The sequence below is a fragment of the Haliotis cracherodii genome, unplaced genomic scaffold (assembly GCF_022045235.1).
Source record: "Haliotis cracherodii isolate W230 unplaced genomic scaffold, xgHalCrac1.p SCAF_6, whole genome shotgun sequence".
In the NCBI taxonomy this organism is placed as follows: Eukaryota; Metazoa; Mollusca; class Gastropoda; order Lepetellida; family Haliotidae; genus Haliotis; species Haliotis cracherodii.
This window is the reverse complement of record NW_027266319.1, coordinates 53,315,508-53,339,310: the sequence shown is the minus strand read 5'-3', so window position 1 is coordinate 53,339,310 and position 23,803 is coordinate 53,315,508. Positions and strand designations below refer to the sequence as shown.

Below are 23,803 nucleotides of genomic sequence, written 5' to 3'. Positions count from 1 at the left end.
GTAGACAACTGGGCCACCCCTGCCCCCCATACATCATATCAGGGTGGGTAAGAGTGGGGACGATGCTGCCTTGAACAGTGGGTGGCTGAGTTAGGTCTAACACCACCTTCAACAGTATTCCAGTTACATCACATTCATGTGGGAAGAAAGTCTGAAGTGATGCAGGTCTCGGACATTTTTCATTTCGGTGAAACTCTTGAACATCGGAATGTTGCTGGCAAACCAAGAATCCCCACACTCACCCATGACAGCCACGTTGTACTCGATGGAGAAGACACCCTGCTTACACTCACAGCCTCATGCCTACAGAACTGATACAATGACTGTCCAGCCCCACACTCACCCATGACAGCCACGTCGTACTCGATGGAGAAGACACCCTGCTTACACTCACAGCCTCATGCCTACAGAACTGATACAATGACTGTCCAGCCCCACACTCACCCATGACAGCCACGTCGTACTCGATGAAGAAGACACCCTGCTTACACTCACAGCCTCATGCCTACAGAACTGATACAATGACTGTCCAGCCCCGCACTCACCCGAGACAGCCACGTCGTACTCGATGGAGAAGACACCCTGCTTACACTCACAGCCTCATGCCTACAGAACTGATACAATGACTGTCCAGCCCGCACTCACCCACGACAGCCACGTCGTACTCGATGGAGAAGACACCCTGCTTACACTCACAGCCTCATGCCTACAGAACTGATACAATGACTGTCCAGCCCGCACTCACTCATGACAGCCACGTCGTACTCGATGGAGAAGACACCCTGCTTACACTCACAGCCTCATGCCTACAGAACTGATACAATGACTGTCCAGCCCGCACTCACTCATGACAGCCACGTCGTACTCGATGGAGAAGACACCCTGCTTACACTCACAGCCTCATGCCTACAGAACTGATACAATGACTGTCCAGCCCCACACTCACCCTTGACAGCCACGTCGTACTCGATGGAGAAGACAGCATCATGCTCACACTCACAGCCTCATGCCTACAGAATTGATACAATGACTGTCCAGCCCCTCACTCACCCACAACAGCCACGTCGTACTCGATAGAGAAGACACCCTGCTTCCACTCACAGCCTCATGCCTACAGAACTGATACAATGACTGTCCAGCCCCACACTCACCCATGACAGCCACGTCGTACTCGATGGAGAAGACAGCATCATGCTCACACTGCTGCATAAACGCCATGGTCTCCGACAGACTGAGGTGGGTCACCTTGTAGTTGTTGATGAAGATGATGCGGTCACCCTCCTTCAACGAGCCCTCCCTGGAAGCACCAACATCGGAGTCTTACACTGAGACGGACTCCACACATATAAACTCACTGTACTCTTTGACACTAAAGCCACAATTTGGCTGAAATATTGCCGACTTGACTTTAAATTATAACTCACTCACTCTTTCAGACTACCATTGGGCCATTACATGTTTTTTAAAACTTTGTTTACATATACACCTCCAAAAAATTGAATTACGATTCTTTGTTATGAAAAGCAGCGTTTTTTATTCCGCTAATCAGGAACATGAAGCACGACCCGAGGTGGAGGCATGGATTATTTTTTACTTCTTTCGTTTAAAACGCTGAATAACCCTGTCCACTGAGATAAAAATGAAGGGACTGTCAGACACAAGGCTGTACCTGTCTGCCGATCCCCCAGGCCGGATGCTGGTGATGGTGAGGGGGTGGGCCCTCATCTGGTCGATCTTCATCCCCCCGCGCAGCGTGAACCCGAAGCCCATCCCGTCCCGGTCCAGCACCACCTCCGCTGTCTTGCACTGCACACTGAATGACGTCCCACCTTCACACACAGGAGAAAACACTCATGTACATCCAGGATCAAACATGGATGGGTAGGGTGACACGCCATCAGCCAGATCTCACACTGTGCGGTCAGGTGAAATGGGGTTGTCAAGATTATTGCACTTACATAGTGACATACAATAACTTAAAATAAAAATAAGATATTAGGAACACTAATATGAATCATTGCTTCAGTATGAGGTAATCACAATCACCATACAATTGTCCTCTTCCACTTGCACAAACCATGTAGTCAGGTGAAATAGGGTTTTCAAGAATATTGCACTTACATAACTCACATACACCCACTAGTCCCGACTAATGACAGTTTCGTTCTGCTGGCCTGCTGAGATACCATGTCGCAGTTTAACATGAATACCCCACACTCAGACACAGTTTACTGACTCCTTGCCAACCAGTCCTTGTTTTATCCCCTCAATGACAACACCAGGCAGGGTAACAACAACCACCATTTTTTATCGTCTTTTGGTATGATGCAGCCAGGGACCGAACCCCCGACCTTCTGCTCTACTGGCAGATGCTCTATTCACTCTAGCGCCAGTTCGAAATGTTCAAAAATCTTTTTCCCTTATGAAAATATATCCCAGTTGTATATTCATGATGAATTTTTATGTGTAACAATGTTTGGATTAAATGAATGAGAAAACTTTACGGATAACAACTTCTGGTTTATTGCATATCGCAACCTTTCAATAAACCAGAAGTTGTTATCCGTAAAGTAGTATATTTTCTTGTTTACTCACCAACTTCAAGAACACCAATCCAACAGTTGTTAAATGAATGGTTGCACATTTGAACTTAACATGTGACATAAGATATTAGGAACACTAATATGAATCACTGCATCAGTATGGGGTAATGCTTCAATCATCTATTTTTATCAATAATGGGGACATGATCCAGGCCTGAGCACACCAGAAACCTATGATTGTGGGTTCGAATCCCAGTTCGCCCCGATTATGTTTCTAGGTTTGTCAGCACCATACCCGTGCTCATGGGTTTCACCAAAGTGGTAAACGTCTGAGACCTGCACCACTTCGGGATTTCCTCTCACATTATGCTGACAAGCTGCGATATAACTCGAATACTGTTAAAAGCGGCATTAAAACCAAACTCACTCACTCACTCACTCACTCCAGGGCCTACTTGCACAGTGCAATCTTAGTTACAGTTGATCTCAGGCACCTACAATCACCATACAATTGTCCTATTCAACTTGAACAAACCGATCTTGCACGCTATTTTGTCAAGTTTATTCAGGGTCTACGGTGAACTTAGCTACTTAAGATTGATCTGGACCAATTGTAAGTATCGACTGTAATTTTTGCCAACAACTGTTTTGTGCAAGTGATGTTTGTAGCCGAAGCCATGAATTTACAGGATTCACAATAATTTACGTAGCATTGAGACTGCGTATTGTCATAAAATATACCAAAAAAGTCCTCATTCCCCAAATAATTTGAAAATAAATATACAAGTTTATGCAAATAAATATACGAGTTTATGCGACATGCTACATACTTAAAGCGGCATGCAGATACAAATTGCTTGGAAACTGTCTACTTACTGATGTAAACTAACCAATAGATAGGACACAAGGGAGTAGACATATAATAAATACCCAAAGAAAACTATCAATACCCAATGTGAATGATAACTTGTGAGTAATATTCAATAACTAAAATAATCAATATGCGAAATCTATCACAACTGTAACAGCATCCCGTAGCTCACCTATATCTGGCAGCTCGTACTCCACCTCCAGGATGATTCGTTCCCCAGCATTCTTGAGCAGGTTGACGATCTCGTCATGCTTCAGGTTTACTGTGCGGATCCCGTTCACAGATAGAATGTAGTCACCCTCTGTCAGAGAGTCTGACCTGTACACAACAATACTTGTTACCTAGCAACACAGTCACCCTCTGTCAGCGAGTCTGACCTGCACACAACAATACTTGTTACCTAGCAACACAGTCACCCTCTGTCAGCGGGTCTGACCTGCACACAACAATACTTGTTACCTAGCAACACAGTCACCCTCTGTCAGCAAGTCTGACCTGCACACAACAATACTTGTTACCTAGCAACACAGTCACCCTCTGTCAGCGAGTCTGACCTGCACACAACAATACTTGTTACCTAGCAACACAGTCATCCTCTGTCAGCGAGTCTGACCTGCACACAACAATACTTGTTACCAAGCAACAGTCACCCTCTGTCAGCGAGTCTGACCTGCACACAGCACTTGTTACCTAGCAACACAGTCCCCCTCTGTCAGCGAGTCTGACCTGCACACAACAATACTTGTTACCTAGCAACACAGTCCCCCTCTGTCAGCGAGTCTGACCTGCACACAACAATACTTGTTACCTAGCAACACAGTCACCCTCTGTCAGCGAGTCTGACCTGCACACAACAATACTTGTTACCAAGCAACACAGTCACCCTCTGTCAGCGAGTCTGACCTGCACACAGCACTTGTTACCTAGCAACACAGTCCCCCTCTGTCAGCGAGTCTGACCTGCACACAACAATACTTGTTACCTAGCAACACAGTCATCCTCTGTCAGCGAGTCTGACCTGCACACAACAATACTTGTTACCAAGCAACACAGTCACCCTCTGTCAGCGAGTCTGACCTACACACAACAATACTTGTTACCTAGCAACACAGTCACCCTCTGTCAGCGAGTCTGTCCTGCATACAGCTCTTGTTACCTAGCAACACAGTCACCACTGACCGCAAGTCTAACCTGCACACAACAATACTTGTTACCTAGCAACACAGTCACCCTCTGTCAGCGATTCTGTCCTGCACACAGCACTTGTTACCTAGCAACACAGTCACCCTCTGTCAGCGATTCTGTCCTGCACACAGCACTTGTTACCTAGCAACACAGTCACCCTCTGTCAGCGATTCTGTCCTGCACACAGCACTTGTTACCTAGCAACACAGTCACCCTCTGTCAGCGATTCTGTCCTGCACACAGCACTTGTTACCTTGCAACACAGTCACCCACTGTCAGCAAGTCTGACCTGCACACACAAAAACACTACCACTCCTACAAGTAAATCAACCATTGGAGCGCAGAGCTAAATCTGTACCCTCATAAACAGTTTTAAAACAGTAAAGTTCTTATGAATACCAATGCCATTCTAAACTAAACATTACATTCTTTCTGAAGAATTATTTTTAAATTAACAAAGTGTTAATGAGATCTTCATAAGCTACGCCAAGAAATCAGGATATCACATGGATTGATCTATATTCTTACTGAACTCCTTGTAGCACAGTACAGTCATGTGTTCAGTCAACGGAATGTGCAACAACAAGGGAGCTAACTCTGCAGTACCTGTGTGCTATTCCTCCCGGTCGGAGTTTGGAGATGTGTGGTCTTGATCCTTTGTCTGTTCCACCTGCAAGACAACAAGATTGATTGATTGATTGATTGATTGATTGATTGATTGATTGATTGATTGATTGATTGAAAATAACAGGATGTAACGGCATTTCAGCTTCATATGTTTAATGCTGCTTTCAGCAAAATGCCAACCTTACACAATGAGGAACATAGTTCTACCATTTCGGAGTTATCATCAGGGCCCAGTTTCACAAAGCGACTTTATAGATACAACTGATGAACATCTATGTCAAAATATGTGACTTATAATCATTTCACCTTTGTGTGGGCAGAGGTAAGGTGAAATTGGGTTTAATGTCATGAACACGATTATTGCACTTAAAATTCATATTATATTTCACTTAAGGTTCAAAACACCATGATTAAGCCCAAATCATAAAGGAGTGAGTGAGTGAGTATGGTTTTACGCCGCTTTTAGCAATATTCCAACAATCTCAAGGCGGGGGACACCAGAAATGGGCTTCACACATTGTACCCATGTCGGGAATCGAACCCGGGTCTTTGGCGTGGCGAGCGAACGCTTTAACCACTAGGCTACCCGACCGCCCCAAATCATAAAGGCTGGCATCTTAGCGAGAATGAGGAGGATGAATCCAGGATCTTGGCAGCTAATGGACGCTCACTCTGCACAGCAAGCTGAGACCCCTTCAATGACTGGTCCCTGTCGTGTAAGCTGTAGTTTCTGCATGTGTTCAGGGCCTACCTGAGACGGTGAGTCCGAGGCCGTAGCCTTCCTTCTTCTGTAGCTCCACATAAGCCACGCCCCGTCTCTCCTCTGTAACACAGAACACACACGTCACATACATACATACTCTCTCGACACGTGAAGATCAGAATAGGTCCTCTGTAACACAGAACACACACGTCACATACATACTCTCTCGACCCGTGAAGATCTGGGTTAGAATAGGTCTTCTGTAACACAGAACACACACGTCACACACATACATACTCTCCCGACCTGTGTCGATCTGGGTTAGAATAGGTCTTCTGTAACACAGAACACACACGTCACACACATACATACTCTCTCGACCCGTGAAGATCTGGGTTAGAATACATGGAATAGGTCTTCTGTAACACAGAACACACACGTCACATACATACATACTCTCTCGACCCGTGAAGATCTGGGTTAGAATACATGGAATAGGTCCTCTGTAACAAAGAACACACACGTCACACACATACATATTCTCTCGACCCGTGAAGATCTGGGTTAGAATACATGGAATAGGTCTTCTGTAACACAGAACACACACGTCACATACATACATACTCTCTCGACCCGTGAAGATCTGGGTTAGAATACATGGAATAGGTCCTCTGTAACAAAGAACACACACGTCACACACATACATATTCTCTCGACCCGTGAAGATCTGGGTTAGAATACATGGAATAGGTCCTCTGTAACAAAGAACACACACGTCACATACATACATACTCTCTCGACCCGTGAAGATCTGGGTTAGAATACATGGAACAGGTCTTCTGTAACACAGAACACACACGTCACATACATACATACTCTCCCGGCCTGTGAAGATCTGGGTTAGAATAGGTCTTCTGTAACACAGAACACACACGTCACACACATACATACTCTCTCGACCCGTGAAGATCTGGGTTAGAATACATGGAATAGGTCCTCTGTAACACAGAACACACACGTCGCATACATACATACTCTCTCGACCCGTGAAGATCTGGGTTAGAATACATGGAATAGGTCCTCTGTAACAAAGAACACACACGTCACATACATACATACTCTCTCGACCCGTGAAGATCTGGGTTAGAATACATGGAATAGGTCTTCTGTAACACAGAACACACACGTCACATACATACATATTCTCTCGACACCTGAAGATCTGGGTTAGAATAGGTCTTCAGCAACCCATGCTTGTCGTAAGAGGTGCATACTGGGATCGGGTGGTCAGGCTCGCTGACTTGGTTGATGCATGTCATCGTATCTCAATTGTCTGGTCCAGGCTCGATTATATACAGACACCCATCATATAGCGTGAATATTGCTGAGTAGGTCATTAAACAACAAACAAACAAACAAACAACATACTCTCTCTCCTCTTCCTAGAACACTTTATAGATTGTTTTTCAAATGATGTTTGTTAGTTTGTTGCTTTACACTGAACACAGCAATATTCAAGCTCTATGACATCAGCTTGTACATAAACCAGACCAGACAATCCAGTGATCAATATCGTGAGCAGAGATCCATGCTGTCAGGGTAAGATGACATGCCGATCTATTTAGTCACATCTAACGACCAGCATAGGTTGCTGGGGACCTATTCTAACACAGAATCCCTGTGGGGTTGTTTAAATGACCTTATATAGGTCATGATAAACTGATTATTTGATTTTCACCCCTGCACCTCCCCCTCCCCCTCTGCAAACTCTCATACATATTCCAAGCAAACATTCAATCTTCATGAAAATCACATCTGTTAAAAGTTAGTGTACACAGATGCATTGTACAAAATGTTTATATGATTACAAATCATTTTTTCGAAAAAAACCTTCTTCCACTCCTTTTCAAAAGATCTGGATGAAAATCTAGTACTTAATTTCGTGTAGCCTTAAGTCTTCAGCAACCAAAGCTTGCCCTAAAAGGCAACTATGCTTGTCGTAAAAGGCGACTAATGGGATCGGGTGGTCAGGCTGACTGACTTGGTTGATGCATGTCATGAATCCCAATTGCGTGGATCGATGATCATGATATTAATCACTGGATTATCTGGTCCAGACTTGATTATTTACAGACCGCCGTCATATAGCTGGAATATTGCTGAGTGTGGCGGTAAACAACAACACACCAAACCAAACCAAATCTTGTAGCCTTACAGCAAATTCTCTGAATATCTCTAAGATCTAAACATACAATCTCCTCTTCATCTGGCCGACTCAGGATACAATAATATTGTGAAAGGCAACTTGGTGATATAGAATTTCCAGTTAAGAGCTGGAATCATAAAACTAATTTCCGTATTGTTATTTTGGTCCAGCTATGTAGCAAGCAGTATTTAATCAGGATGTATGGCCATGGTGTAATAGGGGTAGGGTATTCACAAGAATTGTTTACATTTGTTATGATTACCATGGAAACGTCGGGTAATGGGAAGGCAGAATATTCAATTGTAAACACCAGATGGATCACCCTAGTTCACAGTTCATGTAGTTCATGTAGTTCACAGTTCATGTAGTTCATGTAGTTCACAGTTCATGTAGTTCATGTAGTTCACAGTTCATGTAGTTCATGTAGTTCACAGTTCATGTAGTTCATGTAGTTCACAGTTCATGTAGTTCACAGTTCATGTAGTTCATGTAGTTCACAGTTCATGTAGTTCATGTAGTTCACAGTTCATGTAGTTCATGGAGTTCATAGAGTCCATGGAGTTCATGTAGTTCACAGTTCATGTAGTTCATGGAGTTCATGTAGTTCATGTAGTTAATGGAGTTCATGTAGTTCACAGTTCATGTAGTTCATGGAGTTCATGTAGTTCACAGTTCATGTAGTTCATGTAGTCCATGTAGTTCATGTAGTTCATGTAGTCCATGTAGTTCATGTAGTTCATGTAGTTCATGGAGTTCATGTAGTTCACAGTTCATGTAGTTCATGTCGTTCATGTAGTTCATGTAGTTCACAGTTCATGTCGTTCATGTAGTTCACAGTTCATGTAGTTCACAGTTCATGTAGTTCACAGTTCATGTAGTTCATGTAGTCCATGTAGTTCATGTAGTTCACAGTTCATGTAGTTCACAGTTCATGTCGTTCATGTAGTTCACAGTTCATGTAGTTCACAGTTCATGTAGTTCACAGTTCATGTAGTTCATGTAGTCCATGTAGTTCATGTAGTTCACAGTTCATGTAGTTCACAGTTCATGTCGTTCATGTAGTTCACAGTTCATGTAGTTCATGTAGTTCATGTAGTCCATGGAGTTCACAGTTCATGTAGTTCACAGTTCATGTAGTTCATGTAGTTCACAGTTCATGTAGTTCACAGTTCATGTAGTCCATGGAGTTCATGTAGCATTAAACTGATGACTTGCAGGTCTACACAAGTAATTTCTATCTCCCTGTACACATACACAGTCTGTGAGTAGCCACTAGTCCAAAGCCTGAGTCTAGGAACATTTTGTTAATAACAACAAAAACTGAAAATGATGCTAAAACCTATGTTTTGGCCTGTGTCTCAAAAGCTTTTGTTACAGACTACAAACAGAATAAATGATTAATAGTAAACAATATGGCGTGATACTTTTGAGTCGTCAAAACGATACTAAAATTGCCAATCAATGACATCTAATTTCAGGGGCAAAACCATCAGAGTCTCAGAATGGGGTCTGACTGTAACCTACTGACACGGTAAGCTACAGACTGTAACGAAGAGAGTGTAACCTACTGACTGTAAGCTACAGACTGTAACCATGGTAACCTACTGACTGTAAGCTACAGACTATAACCATGGTAACATACTGACTGTAAGCTACAGACTGTAACCATGGTAACATACTGACTGTAAGCTACAGACTGTAACCATGGTCATCTACTGACTGTAACCTACAGACTGTAACCCACAGACTGTAACTACTAACCTACAGACTGTAACTACTAACCCACAGACTGTAACTACTAACCTACAGACTGTAACTACTAACCTACAGACTGTAACTACTAACCTACAGACTGTAACCCACAGACTGTAACTACTAACCTACAGACTGTAACCTACAGACTGTAACCATGGTAACCTACTGACTGTAACCTACAGACTGTAACCCACAGACTGTAACTACTAACCTACAGACTGTAACTACTAACCTACAGACTGTAACTACTAACCTACAGACTGTTACCTACAGACTGTAACCATGGTAACCTACTGACTGTACTGACCATCAATCTCCTGGTTGCCGGGAGGGGCATCTGTGACTGGCCGCAGCTGGACTGGGTCTGAAACACACATTACACACATCTGTAACGACCGACTGTGAAGATGTACTCTGGGCACTGCTAAGTAGGCTAAGACTCATTTCATCACATACAGAGTGGCAGGAAATGTGTGATATCTTCAAACAGTAAAGTCTACTGAATTCATCATACAGGTGCTAGATAGTTCATCATACAGGTGCTAGATAGTTCATCTTACAGGTGCTAAATAGTTCAGCATACAGGTACTAGATAGTTCATCATACAGGTGCTAGATAGTTCATCATACAGGTGCTATATAGTCCACCATACAGGTGCTAGATAGTCCAGCATACAGGTACTAGATAGTTCATCATACAGGTGCTAGATAGTCCAGCATACAGGTACTAGATAGTCCAGCATACAGGCACTAGATAGTCCAGCATACAGGTACTAGATAGTTCATCATACAGGTGCTAGATAGTCCAGCATACAGGTACTAGATAGTTCATCATACAGGTACTAGATAGTCCAGCATACAGGTACTAGATAGTCCAGCATACAGGTGCTAGATAGTCCAGCATACAGGTGCTAGATAGTTCATCATACAGGTGCTAGATAGTTCATCATACAGGTGCTAGATAGTCCAGCATACATGTGCTAGATAGTTCATCATACAGGTGCTAGATAGTCCAGCATACAGGTGCTAGGTAGTTCATCATACAGGTGCTAGATACAGGTACTAGATAGTTCATCATACAGGTGCTAGATAGTTCATCATACAGGTACTAGATAGTCCAGCATACAGGTGCTAGGTAGTTCATCATACAGGTGCTAGATAGTTCATCATACAGGTACTAGATAGTTCATCATACAGGTGCTAGATAGTTCATCATACAGGTGCTAGATAGTTCATCATACAGGTGCTAGATAGTTCAACATACAGGTGCTAGATATTTCATCATACAGGTGCTAGCTAGTTCATCATACAGGTGCTAGCTAGTTCATTATACAGGTGCTAGCTTGTTCATCATACAGGTACTAGATAGTTCATCATACAGATGCAGCTGCTGCAAGAGCTATAGTCTGTCTTACAGATCTAAAACAAATATATCAAATAGAGCCCATGCAAGTCTATAATGTCAAGATTACTGCAGAATCTGAAAATCACGAGCGTCCCTGGGCTCAATTGTATTATATTTTATCACTATTATTTAACAACTGTTTTTTTTCTGTAAAATACGTTCAATTCAGAGGCTACATGTTGGTCTACCTGATCTAGAGCAATTCAAGGAACATCCCCAAGGTGACAGTCAGCATATTTTCCGTATAAGAGAGTTTCTTTCACCAGTCTTCCATACTTATAAATCGTAAAAACTGAACCAAGACACATGGTGGTGGTCATCAGATCACCAAAAGCGTTTCCCCAACAACTGATCATAATATTATCAAACACCACACCAATACATAATAAACAGCTGGATATTCCCAGGGCTCCAGATAAGCTTTTGGTGTTGTGGGTATTTTACCCATGCATTTTAAAATCATTGGGTATCAGTAATTCTATCTGCGTATACAAATTTCTGTTACCCACTAGTTTTTACACATGTGGGTATTTAAGTTAAATATTAAAAAAACCACAATGCATCTAGTCCCTGCAAACTGGTGTCGTGTGGATTCGAGAGCTTTATAGGACTCAAAAATACCACGATACTTCCACAAGAAAGTGTGATGGCAAATGATCATGATGTGACTGTCATCGTGTAGTTTGGCAAGGTTGATGGAATGCCCGTTTATAATTTCAAAATAAGTTGCTGATTTGCTAATCGAATACGCAGGGTTACTTCACAATATGTTGATGATACGCACAAGTTTTATTTTTGTAGCGTATCTGTGTAGTTCATTGCGTATTTGATACGCTTGGATTATATTTTACTGCGTATTTCTGCATTTCTGATGCATATTTCACGCAGATACGCAGCTTATCTGGAGCTCTGATTCCGAATAAAATACATGTCAGAAAAATAATTGCCATCTGATCCTCTTATGCCAAAAACCAATATGGTTGAACAATGAACCAGAACAACATCTTCTAGCCGTTATCTCTCCATTAAACTGGATGAGTGCTCCTCCCACAGCATGGGATGGGGGCGAAGGAGAGAGGGGCTATTGTCACCCCACCATACACATACATGGTAGTGGGAGGGAGGTTGTTTACACAAACATGTACTTGTATCAGTAAGATTACTGCATGTTATCAAGTGCTTCACTGGCGGAAACTCGCTATTAAGGTCCCAGTTATTCCAGTTATATTGCTCCTATGTACTTATGTATTCATAGACCAGGCATGTTTTTCATTTCTGAGTTTACAGATTGTGCTTGTGAAACATTGTTGTTGGTAGTTTGTAAAAATTACATTTCACAAATAGCTGATCTTGTCAGTTGTGTTCGTTATCACATTGTTTGCATTTACTGGAAAAAGGGAAAAAATTCACTGCAAATTTATTTTTACATCTTGTATTTTATTTTCATTCGTACAACAGATAAATAAACCAATTCAAATAAAAATATTCTCCTCCCGTATCTATAGTTACCATGGAGTGTGAGTGAAAGTTCTTCTGGAAACAAAAATGGTTCCAAATTAAGGCAGGGTTTGTTTGTTGTTTGAACTTTTTTATTCAAAGAAATCCTGCCAAAATGTTGCTAGTTTTGTTTGGGATTTATTTGTTTTCTCAGTGGCAATGGATCTGATAGTCTCTCTGTTAATCGTGACGACAATATCTCCATGCCTCAGTGACATTTGCAACAACAAAAACAAACCAAAATGACAACTAATGGTTGAATTGTTTGTTTCTACACATACTTGTACAATCCTTAAGATGTTTTCCAGAAAACTGCCAAAAAAAACATATTTAGAATCAGCAAAAGAAATAGTTTGCCCGTTTAACAGTGAGTGACTTCTACCATCTTGGAGTTATCAGCTAGGGCGATTTTTACACCTAAAGCTTGTTTAATAATAAGTCCAGGCAATGTCTTTAATGACCTTAAAGAGGTTACTATGACTTTAATATCTTTAAATCATAGGTCAGCAGGACTAGTCAGCCTTATACAACAGCCCATCCAGTTAACTATTATTACAAGTAGTTCACCACTGTGCAGTCATAGGTCAGCAGGACTAGTCAACCTTACACAACAGCCCATCCAGTTAACTATTATTACAAGTTGTTCACCACTGTGCAGTCATAGGTCAGCAGGACTAGTCAGCCTTACACAACAGCCCATCCAGTTAACTATTATTACAAGTAGTTCACCACTGTGCAGTCATAGGTCAGCAGTACTAGTCAACCTTACACAACAGCCCATCCAGTTAACTATTATTACAAGTTGTTCACCACTGTGCAGTCATAGGTCAGCAGGACTAGTCAATCTTACACAACAGCCCATCCAGTTAACTATTATTACAAGTAGTTCACCACTGTGCAGTCATGGGTCAGCAGGACTAGTCAATCTTACACAACAGCCCATCCCGTTAACAATGATGTTGTAGCGCCATGGATGCAGCTACGGAATGCAGAGATCAGCATCTCGGACGCCAGTTGCTGGAACAGGTCCAGATGAGACACCCGGGGAGGCGAAGCCGGCAGGATACCGCCACAGGTTTACTCAGGTAAACAATGGCATACCTTCCCCCATGTCGACATGTGCTACAACCCTACTGACTTATTCTTACAACGATAAATTAGCATCAGGTGAAATATGATAATGCTACAACCCCTTACAACTGTACAGAAATAGTAGCATCTATTGAGGCTTAATAATCACTATTCCCGAAAACATCTGAATGACAATTTTCTCCAGTTCGTTTTCAATAGTTTACACTGTAACCATGGTTACAGCTCAAAGGGAATCAAAACACTACATCATATGCCAAATACATCTTATTGTACAAATGTGATATGGTCTTGTTCTTACGCATGTCATTCAAAATCAGACAGACAAAATATATTTCAGTGTCTTGAAATCATGATATTCCTCATATTAACATGTTCAACAACTTCTTGAACAAAAGTACACTTGCGTACAGAGAAAATATATATTGTGTCCCTTCGGACGCAAATAATTTTCATTGTACCAAATTCTTGACAAGAAATATTTTAGATCCTGTAAACAAATGGTAAGTTACGTAATTATCAAATCTTACAGTACACTACACTAAACAATGATATTACATTGCAGGACCTTCATATTTAATTCAAATTTCATAAGGACCCTTAAATTAATTACTGGGATCACCTGGACCTTCAGTTTTAAGCTAAGGTAAAATCTTGGTACAGAAACTGGCTATCATATCTTCCCTGAAGCTACAGTTGGCAAGTTGACAATACTCAGACGGTGAATGAAGCAGCCACTCCATCCCATGTCCACTTACCAGCATCAGGACCACAGTTATAATGGACACTGTAACTGTAGTAGTAAAACTTGTCCTCCTGTTTTCGTAATCCCTTCAGTTTGGAAACCAACTTCCTGAAAATCCCAAACTTGGTCATTGTTTCGCCATGTGTGCTTTGAGAGCCTGGCCAATTTAACTGGTGCAAAGTGGAATGTGACGGTTTGCATTCCAAGCAAGTCACAAAAGCACAGGCATATATATCAAATGTACGACACTATATATATACCATACTTCCTCCAAAAAACTTCAACAGATCCTTGTAATTGGCACCCAGCAGTTTGGTACTCGGCAAGTGATGTGTTGATTTCATTTCCTCTGTTGCTGCAGCCTCATCAGTTGTTCGAAATCCGGATGTGTTTTTCACGAGTTTCAAGTTTAAGATCTAAATCTAATAAATAGGAAGTAACAACTTAACACTCCAACACAATCAAACCTGTTCAGTGGTAAAGCTGTCAGCCGAGTTAATTGGCGAGCAATCGGCAGATAATTGATATAATTACACTAACAATCACACTTGTATTCAAATTCAAATACAACAGTTGCTATTAATACAGTACTATTAACAGAAGTATTCCATTACAAGAGAGACAAGTATCCATTGTAACGGATGAGTCAGAACAAGGAAGCAGGACATCTACGATTGTAACAGATAACGGATAAGTATCGGTGACATGTTACACGGACCACCCCAGGAAACATCTGTTAGGGGAAAGATATGAGAAACGTTTCTCATCTGACACTGAAAGCAAGCACCTGCGATGAATGGTAAGTGCATGCATAAATTTCAGAAATAATCCTTTTACCTGACATTAAGTGAATATTCAGCCATGAAGCAGGGTAGTGATACCATTAAACTAAACAGTCTCATGTTAACTTGATTGCAGCATCCATCAAATTAATCAGCACATGCATCGACCTCAACTTGACATATTGCACGCATGGTTTTATCAATACAGAAAACCTGGGGTGACAAGCTGTGTCAGGCATCAATTTGACAGATGTGTCAATTTCACTACATGGTGATATATACATCATGGGGTGGGATACATCTCGTAATACATACATGTCAATAGGATGTCACACAGTGACATGAACATCACCTGGGGTGATATGCCTTATAATATGTGCATCCAGGAGTGACAGATGTTAGGGCATGGTTTAGGATAACGAGGATTCAGTGTACAGAATTAATTAGAAAGTCAGTATGTCCTTTAGTCTCCCAGACCCAAGAGAAAAAAATTAAAAAGGGAGCCCAACTCAAGGCTAGAATGAGGCTTGTTCTGCGCTACATTTGGATTCTGTTTTCTTTTATTTTGTAGATATATATTCTAAATAAGATAACTTTATTTCCGGAACTAAATGTCAATCTAATGCTCCTTGTCTTAATACTAAACGTGAAAGATTCAGGATTCAAATCCTATGGAAGACCTTAAGGGTCCACTCTGGTCAGGTTGCCGGCTGAAATGTCGAACATGGAATCGATCATTAATCTTCAGACGTGACTATATCATTCATCAACAGAACTAAATTCTTGGAAATGTCCATGCGCTCAATGAGCTATTCATTCATCTGATTTCTGCCATGTCTACAGCATCGCTCATACTAAGGCTTTTATGCAGGATTTCAAACTATCAGTGCCTATGGCAGGCAATTTGGGAAAAAGTCTGTATATTCCTCACATTGGTCAGTGAAATAGAAGCCACTTCTACAAAGCCATAAAATTAATTATTTTTAATTAGAAAAAGGAAGTTTGTAATTTACAATTTGGAAATTTTAACTACCATTTGCTGACTTGAGCCGAATATCAGCCTCTGAGTAGGTCTGGATTGATGCTCCTGCTGCTGCAGCCTCATCTTTACCATGGTTACAACTGAATCAACTTTCTCCACGGAACCACATAGCTACTGTTTTCAAGTACAGTAAAGTACGGTTATTATAATGAACTCAGAGGGACCCCTAATTTTAGTTTGTTATAACCGTAGTTCTTTATAGCATATATACAGCAAATGGACAGGACCAAAAAGAGTTTGGTATATCCACCAGTCCGTTATAAGCATGTTAGTTATATACATAGTTTACTGTATCTAACAACATGTTGGTGAAACGTTGATATGTTATTTGCATATTCGCATATGCACTGGGTCAGCGTTACTGGTTCTGGTGGGAAGTGCTAACATCAAGTCAATGGCTTGCGGTATATAGAAGTTTACGTTATACAGGTAGACATATACATACAAGAAGCACTATGTGCCAGGTCAGCACATAGTGGTAGTGGTTGTTGTCTTGATGCCCCGGAGCACCTAGCCTAACTCTAGCTAGGCTAAGGGTAAGACCTCCTCTTTCTGATTTTCATCTCTGGACCAAGGCTTGTGATTTTATGTCTCCTTACAATCACTGCCCTCAATTGCCTTTCAGTGCTTTTTAAATGTCGTTTTTGTGTGGTGTTCAACCCTGCACTTAGCCATACATGTCGACCATAAAATGTTGAGTCTATGGACCAGACAAACCAGTGATTGATATTGTATGCAACTTTCATAACCACAGGGGTATGACTGTATGTAATCAATCAAGTCACCAAGCTTGACGACCTGAAAATACTCTTGTTCCGGTTGATGCCATACAGACCCAAAACAACTCATCCAAAATATCCCCTGCTAAACCATAACAGTTCCGCATTCTAGACATCTTCAATGTCAGGAAATGAAGAGATTTTCTGACCTCCTCTCTACATCTTCCATCTACTGTCACCCAAATTGAAACTTAAGGTAGTTTCTGTCCCAACAAATAAGAATAAAAAAATCTGACCAATAAAATATCTTATATGAGTTTGACGTTGAATGTTTAAAAAGTGTGAAGCATTTAGTCACACTTTTATTTGACAAAAAGTCCATAAATATCTGCAAAAACACAGCATAGAAGAAACACCAAAAGAAAGTTTCAATTTTGGTCCAATACGGTACTTCCTGAGAGAAATTACACGTACATAGTTTACAAACATCTCTCATCACAACCATCCTAGATATGCCCAAATGGTTCATACAACGTGGGTTAGACACAACCAACCCAACCTGCCAATCCTGCTCCAGACCCAGCTATGTACACCCCTTTTACTATCTGCCCCAGTACAAGATGCTGCCAGGAGCACCAGTGTTGAATGCCCTGTATCAGGTGCTGGTCATTGTTGGCTGATTCCAGTGAAGAGAGAGTGTATAAACACAGTAATTCCCTCGCACCTGAGTCAGCCCACGTGGCACTGATAGCCACCATGTTGGAGTGAGAGTGAATGATAGTACCTACTACTATACCACTGCGGTGTGCAGATGTCCACCAGATGTTCGTGTTTTCTTCCCCAGACCAGAAATAAGTAAAATCTTCAAAACGAATTCATTCACTGTCTTTATCAACATAAATGAATTACCGTATTCGACGTAATAAGCGCCCTGCTCTAATAAGCGCCCACGGCGATATTTGATAATATATTGGCTAGTGAACAATACCAGTTAGCACCCCTTCTGATTGATCAATGTACAAAACACTTATTTATTCGCGTATAATACGTACATGTGTTATATGCACCCTTAATTAAGGGCATTTAAATTCTGGAAAAATGTATCTCTCGTATATAAACAGTTCAGGCTGTCAGCATAAACCACAAAATTTATCTTTAAACTCTGTCTTTTTCACCAAAATAATATTCAAATAAGAGCCCCCTATTACTATTTTTGAGAGCGCCCTGGGCGCTTATTACGTAGAATGCGGTACTTAAAATACTACCACTAAAACCTGTTGAATCTTAAAAACAAATCACAAATTACAAGTCATGACAGATCTGTGGCATTAACGGAAGTGAGGTAATTCTAAACTTGCCTCGCTGTATCTTCACACAAACATGGCTTACTAACATTTTGAGGAAATCAAAAAAATATGTTTGTTATTTTTGTAAATAGTATTTCAGTGTTATCGCTATGATCACAGCCTGTCAGCTCAATGAGGGAGAAAGCTCTAAGCATGCTAAGTGATGCAGGTCATTCAGCATTTTGCATGATGAGGCAAATAGTTTTTTAATCTTTTGGTTATGGATTCAACCTAACCTGTGTTAAAAAGAGCAATTATATATACAAGGAGACGGTTTGACTTCATATTTAATTACCTAACCATACTATTATCATGATTATGTCTGTTCGACGGTTTGTCAGCACCCATGCTCGTGGGTTTCACCGAAGTGGTAAACCTCTGAGACCTGCATCACTTTGGGCTTTCCTCCCACATTAAGCTTACACGCCACGATATAACTGTAATACTGTTAACAGCAGCGTTAAACCCAACTCACTCACTCACTCACTGTTAGACGGATTAGCAAAGTAGATAGTAATAGCAACAAAAACAGGTTTCATTTCAGGCTATAAGAGACGACTAACAGGATCGGATGGTCAGGCTCGCTGACTTGGTTGATGCATGTCATTGTATCCCAATTGCTTAGATGGATGCTCATGATATCAATCACTGGATTGTCTGATCCAGACTCAATTATTTACAGACCGTCGTCATATAGCTGGAGTATCGCTGAGTGCGGCGTAAAACAACAAACCAACCAACCAACCAACCAACCAAGCTGCCAAGAGTTTATTGGTTAGCACAAAATCTGCAAATAAGGCAAATACGTATCCATTTGGTACTAAGGATCATAATTGGATTCAAACATACCCCAGTCTGTACCACTAGACTAATGTTTAGGCTCCGAAAATGTATCATTTTGATAGAAACAAACAACTTCATCATGTACATATAACTTGAAAAGGAACCTGAGTTTTGACAGGTGATTCAGAACCTGTGGAAAATCTAGACTTGCTTCATTTATGGCCATAGCGTTACAGTAAGAGCTGGGTGGAAGGGAAAATAATATGAGAGACCAGAAGCAGACCTTGGTGTGCAATCTGTTCTCATCTAGTTCTTCTCACCACTTAACATTATGATTAAATTATGCAGAAGCTAATATTTCCTCTTATAACAAGGGTCAACAGCAGAGATAAAGCAGGTGTTTCGAAACAGAGGCAGATGATTTATCAAAATACAATACACATTTAGCCAAGGGGATTAACAATGAGATATTTTCCGACAATGAAACATGATGAAAATTGACGGTCAGCAATTATATGATAGTTTCTCCTGAGTCAATGATTGCAAACTGGATCACATGTAATTCAAAGGGTTACACGTTCACCTTCTGCATTAAGAACATGCAGATGCCTTCATTTCTCAATCAACTTTTGCTTACGGATTAAGATCGATATCACGCCTGGATAAATCTACAGCCACATCGTTCCTCGTCCCTTCAGGGTGATTACCATGATAACTGCTGGCAACGTCTTCATATACATTGTGCTACTCAAAAGACAGGACTGATTCACCACAGTCACATGAAACTTGGGTGTTCCTTAACTTCTTTTGAGTAGTATACAAACGGCAAATTGACACAATGTCCATTAATGGTTAATCTGGGCAATTTCATCGGGAAAAGTGTCGCGTACAAGATTATTGCACTTACATAGCGACGTGCATGCATGTGTGTGTGTGTGGCTGCTTGTACTAGTCCGGACTGATGCTGATTTACAGTGCTAGCTCAATGAGATACCATGCTGCAGTTTAACAACAAGTACCATCTTTTAGCGTCTTTTGGTATGACACAGCCTTCCTCTCTACCACAAGACAACGGAGGGGGTCGTGAGTGAGTGAATGAGTGAGTGAGTGAGTGAGTGAGCGAGTGAGTGAGTGAGTGAGTGAGTGAGTGAGCTAGCTAAAATATCAGTCCAGTTTGAAAGTCAAGTGTCTATTCCATACAGACAAGGTCTTATAAAGGATTCCTAAGGGCCCTTGGCAGGCAAATTGGGAAAATATCATTACTTTGTTCAATATTAGGATTTTATTTAAAGTTTATAGTTTCCTAAATTCAGAGGTATTTTAACATTAAATGACAACATTGCATTCAATGCCATAACGTTAACTAAGTCTTCGGCTCTTCACTGGTCCTGATGTCAGTGAAAGACAAGTCACCTCAACTAATACATGACATTAGTTATGAATATAACAGCAAGAAATGGGAACATTGTTTCTTTCCAATTTGGGAAGTTTTACAGACATTTGCTGCATAGACTAGGGGCTGAACAAGATTCAGCCTCTGAACAGGTCGAGATAAATCCCTGAAAGAATAGTGACCCAATGTCACCCCTCCAAATATAGGTCAAACTATTTTTTCTCTCCACATACAGATGACATACAGTGCTGATATTTGTACCCCATTGGGTAACGGCAGGCTGTTCTCCACGAGGAAGCCACATTCCAGCCATACCCACTTGGGCCGACACTCTCACACTCTCTCCCCAGTCCTCTCCTACACTCCACAAACTCTCACACAACTAGCTCTCCATCCTCCACTGCAACATTTTTCCCAGATCAAGTTACACTGCCAGTGCTTCGTCTACACCGTTCATGCAATACATAGACTACACATAGTATACTCTGCTGAACCCCAGCATAGACAATGCTATAGACAGCATCATGCAATATATAGACTACACATAGTATACTCTGCTGAACCCCAGCATAGACACTGCCATTGACAGCATCATGCAATATATAGACTACACATAGTATATCTCTCTCTGCTGAACCCCAGCATAGACAATGCAATATATAGACTACACATAGTATACCCTGCTGAACCCCAGCATAGACAATGCCATAGACAGCATCATGAAATATAAAGGCTACACATAGTATACCCTGCTGAACCCCAGCATAGACAATGCAATATATAGACTACACATAGTATACCCTGCTGAACCCCAGCATAGACACTGCCACAGACAATATATCATACCTTGAAGCATACAGGCAGACAATGGTGCTGACAACAGCACATACAAAGAGTACACTTACTCACAATGGCATGTTCAGAGAAACAGGAGGTAAGACAAGGGTCTGTAGTTTTATACAACAAATATCTGTAGGCAGTACAGCAGTAAATAGAAATTAGCTCTCAAACCCACTTTGCCATGACTGTTGTGAGGCCATGTTATGATGTGTAGCTTTGTTGGGGCTGCTCTGTTTCTGACATGAGCCCAGAATGAGTATACTACTCAGCCAGTATTAACTCAGATACCCTCTTCAGTACAGCAGACCCATATGGTCAGGTGCAGATATGAATTGCGCCATAACGAAACACACTTTTTCATCACAGTCAGTTATCTGATATAAAACATTATCAACTGTTTCTGAAAGTCTGTAAAGATTAATTCGTGTCAATTGAATTAAAGGGAAATTTTGCTAAGAATATATCCAGTCCTGTGAACATGCTGAAAAGTTCCAGCGAGTATATAGACTCTAACATGGCACAGAAACGAAGAGAAATGAGGAATTATTAATCTTGAAGACAAACAAAACATATATTGCCATGTGCTCAAAGCATATGTTCCCATATCATACCTCAGTGTAGACCACACATTACACAAGGTAATAACATTATCAACACACTAAAGTTTCCTCAAGATCGTGATGATTACGTAACAGGGGTTTAATGTGTCGCGTTCAAGATTATGCACCTAAAGCCATATACGCATGCAGTATACTGACTTCGAGCCATATTTTACCATTCCATGTTCTATCCCCTTAATACCGAGCGCCAGGGAAACAACAAGAAACATTTTTTTACGTCTTTTGGTATGATGTGGCCGAGGATCGAACCGACCTTCCATTCTCCAGGCAGATGCTCTATCCACTAGACCACGGTCTGATAAAACAATAAGCTATGACTTCAGTGTTGTATAAATCTGTTGGAATCAATACAGAGCATGTGACCCACCTGTTCCCCTCCTGCTGTGGCTGCGGCCACTGAAACATCCGAACCACTTCATCGGGAGCTACACAGTGTAAGCAGATATCCAATAACTCTTATATCATCAAGCTTCTCCTCACAAGGCTACGATTTTCTCCACAACATTGCAGTCAAGAAGCTCATCGGAACACATAGCTCACAGTTGAGGATATATATCCATATTGATTTCCTTCTCAACTCAAGTCATATGGGGCATCACTTGAACCACAAACTGTGCACAGTAAATTCAACCGGATAATCGATTTAAACACATCACACAGAGAATCGGACTAGGTCCTGCTGGGGTTTCTTCATTCCTCCGTTCGGACACGTTTGTGCGTAAACTTGTGTAAACTTGGCGTAAAATGTCAGCGTAGACCACACTCACACCTGAGCCTCAGATGGTGTAAATGCACGCCTGGTATCTATTATGAAGACATTACCCTACAACACTGCTAATGCTGCCAGCGATGAGGCTTGGGAGTAGAGGATTAGGGGCTGTGATGCCAATATATCCGCTTCCAACACAGCTTTACACCCAGGACAATCCTATTGTCAGCTCTCTCCACATGAACTGTGAGGTTAGTCAGTTCCTCTGAAATGTGGCACGTTACCCCACTGGATTGAACGCAAGTGTTTATAATTTACCAAACAGATTTCCGGAATATTTCACAATGTTTATACGACAAGCGTGCAACACAGTGTGAATTATGGTTTGACAACCATTCACTGAATTCCTTGTGGAGAGAAGATTTATTTCTTCAATCAAAGCTGATTTGTGAGCAGTCTTAATCTGCTCCAGTTTATCACCTGACAGTGTCTTACACAGATGAACAAGGCATGGAGGTAATCAGAAGATGTCTTGTTGATGAGGTTGAATACATCCACTGTTGTCACAAACACCTCATTGTCGTGATTTAAGTTCAAACAGGTCCAAAGGAGCAATACTGTTTAAAGAATCTGTGAATATTTTGTAACATATGATTACATTACAAAAATTCTCTATGCATTCTGAAGGATGCCAAGCATTCTTTACATGGCAGTCTGAAGGTTACATGCCCCTGGGTCAAGGGCAGGAGTTAATTATGGAACAATAGCTGTGTTGTCAAAGTGGAAAGTCCACAATTGACAATGGCTAAAATGCCTTACTTATATCATCTACCTGGTGGGTAAAGTCGATAGACAACAGTATGGCTCTGTCATCAGACCAGCTCACTATCCATCAGCAGTATGACATCCATCAACAGTATGACATCAAAGTATCCATCTTCATT

At 41.3% G+C, this 23,803-nt stretch overlaps 1 protein-coding gene across 1 annotated transcript in view; it reads right to left on the bottom strand.

The window, feature by feature from the left end:
* LOC139445187 (glutamate receptor-interacting protein 1-like) overlaps positions 1–23,803 on the bottom strand; it is a 64,947-nt gene that overhangs the window by 24,243 nt on the left and 16,901 nt on the right. The window contains exons 2-7 of the mRNA XM_071226315.1: positions 10,198–10,254; positions 5,978–6,049; positions 5,206–5,269; positions 3,587–3,732; positions 1,670–1,829; positions 1,152–1,297 (exon numbers count right to left, since the gene is read on the bottom strand). Coding sequence (XP_071082416.1) covers positions 1,152–1,297; positions 1,670–1,829; positions 3,587–3,732; positions 5,206–5,269; positions 5,978–6,049; positions 10,198–10,254 — 645 coding nt within the window. The remainder of the gene's footprint in view (positions 1–1,151; positions 1,298–1,669; positions 1,830–3,586; positions 3,733–5,205; positions 5,270–5,977; positions 6,050–10,197; positions 10,255–23,803) is intronic.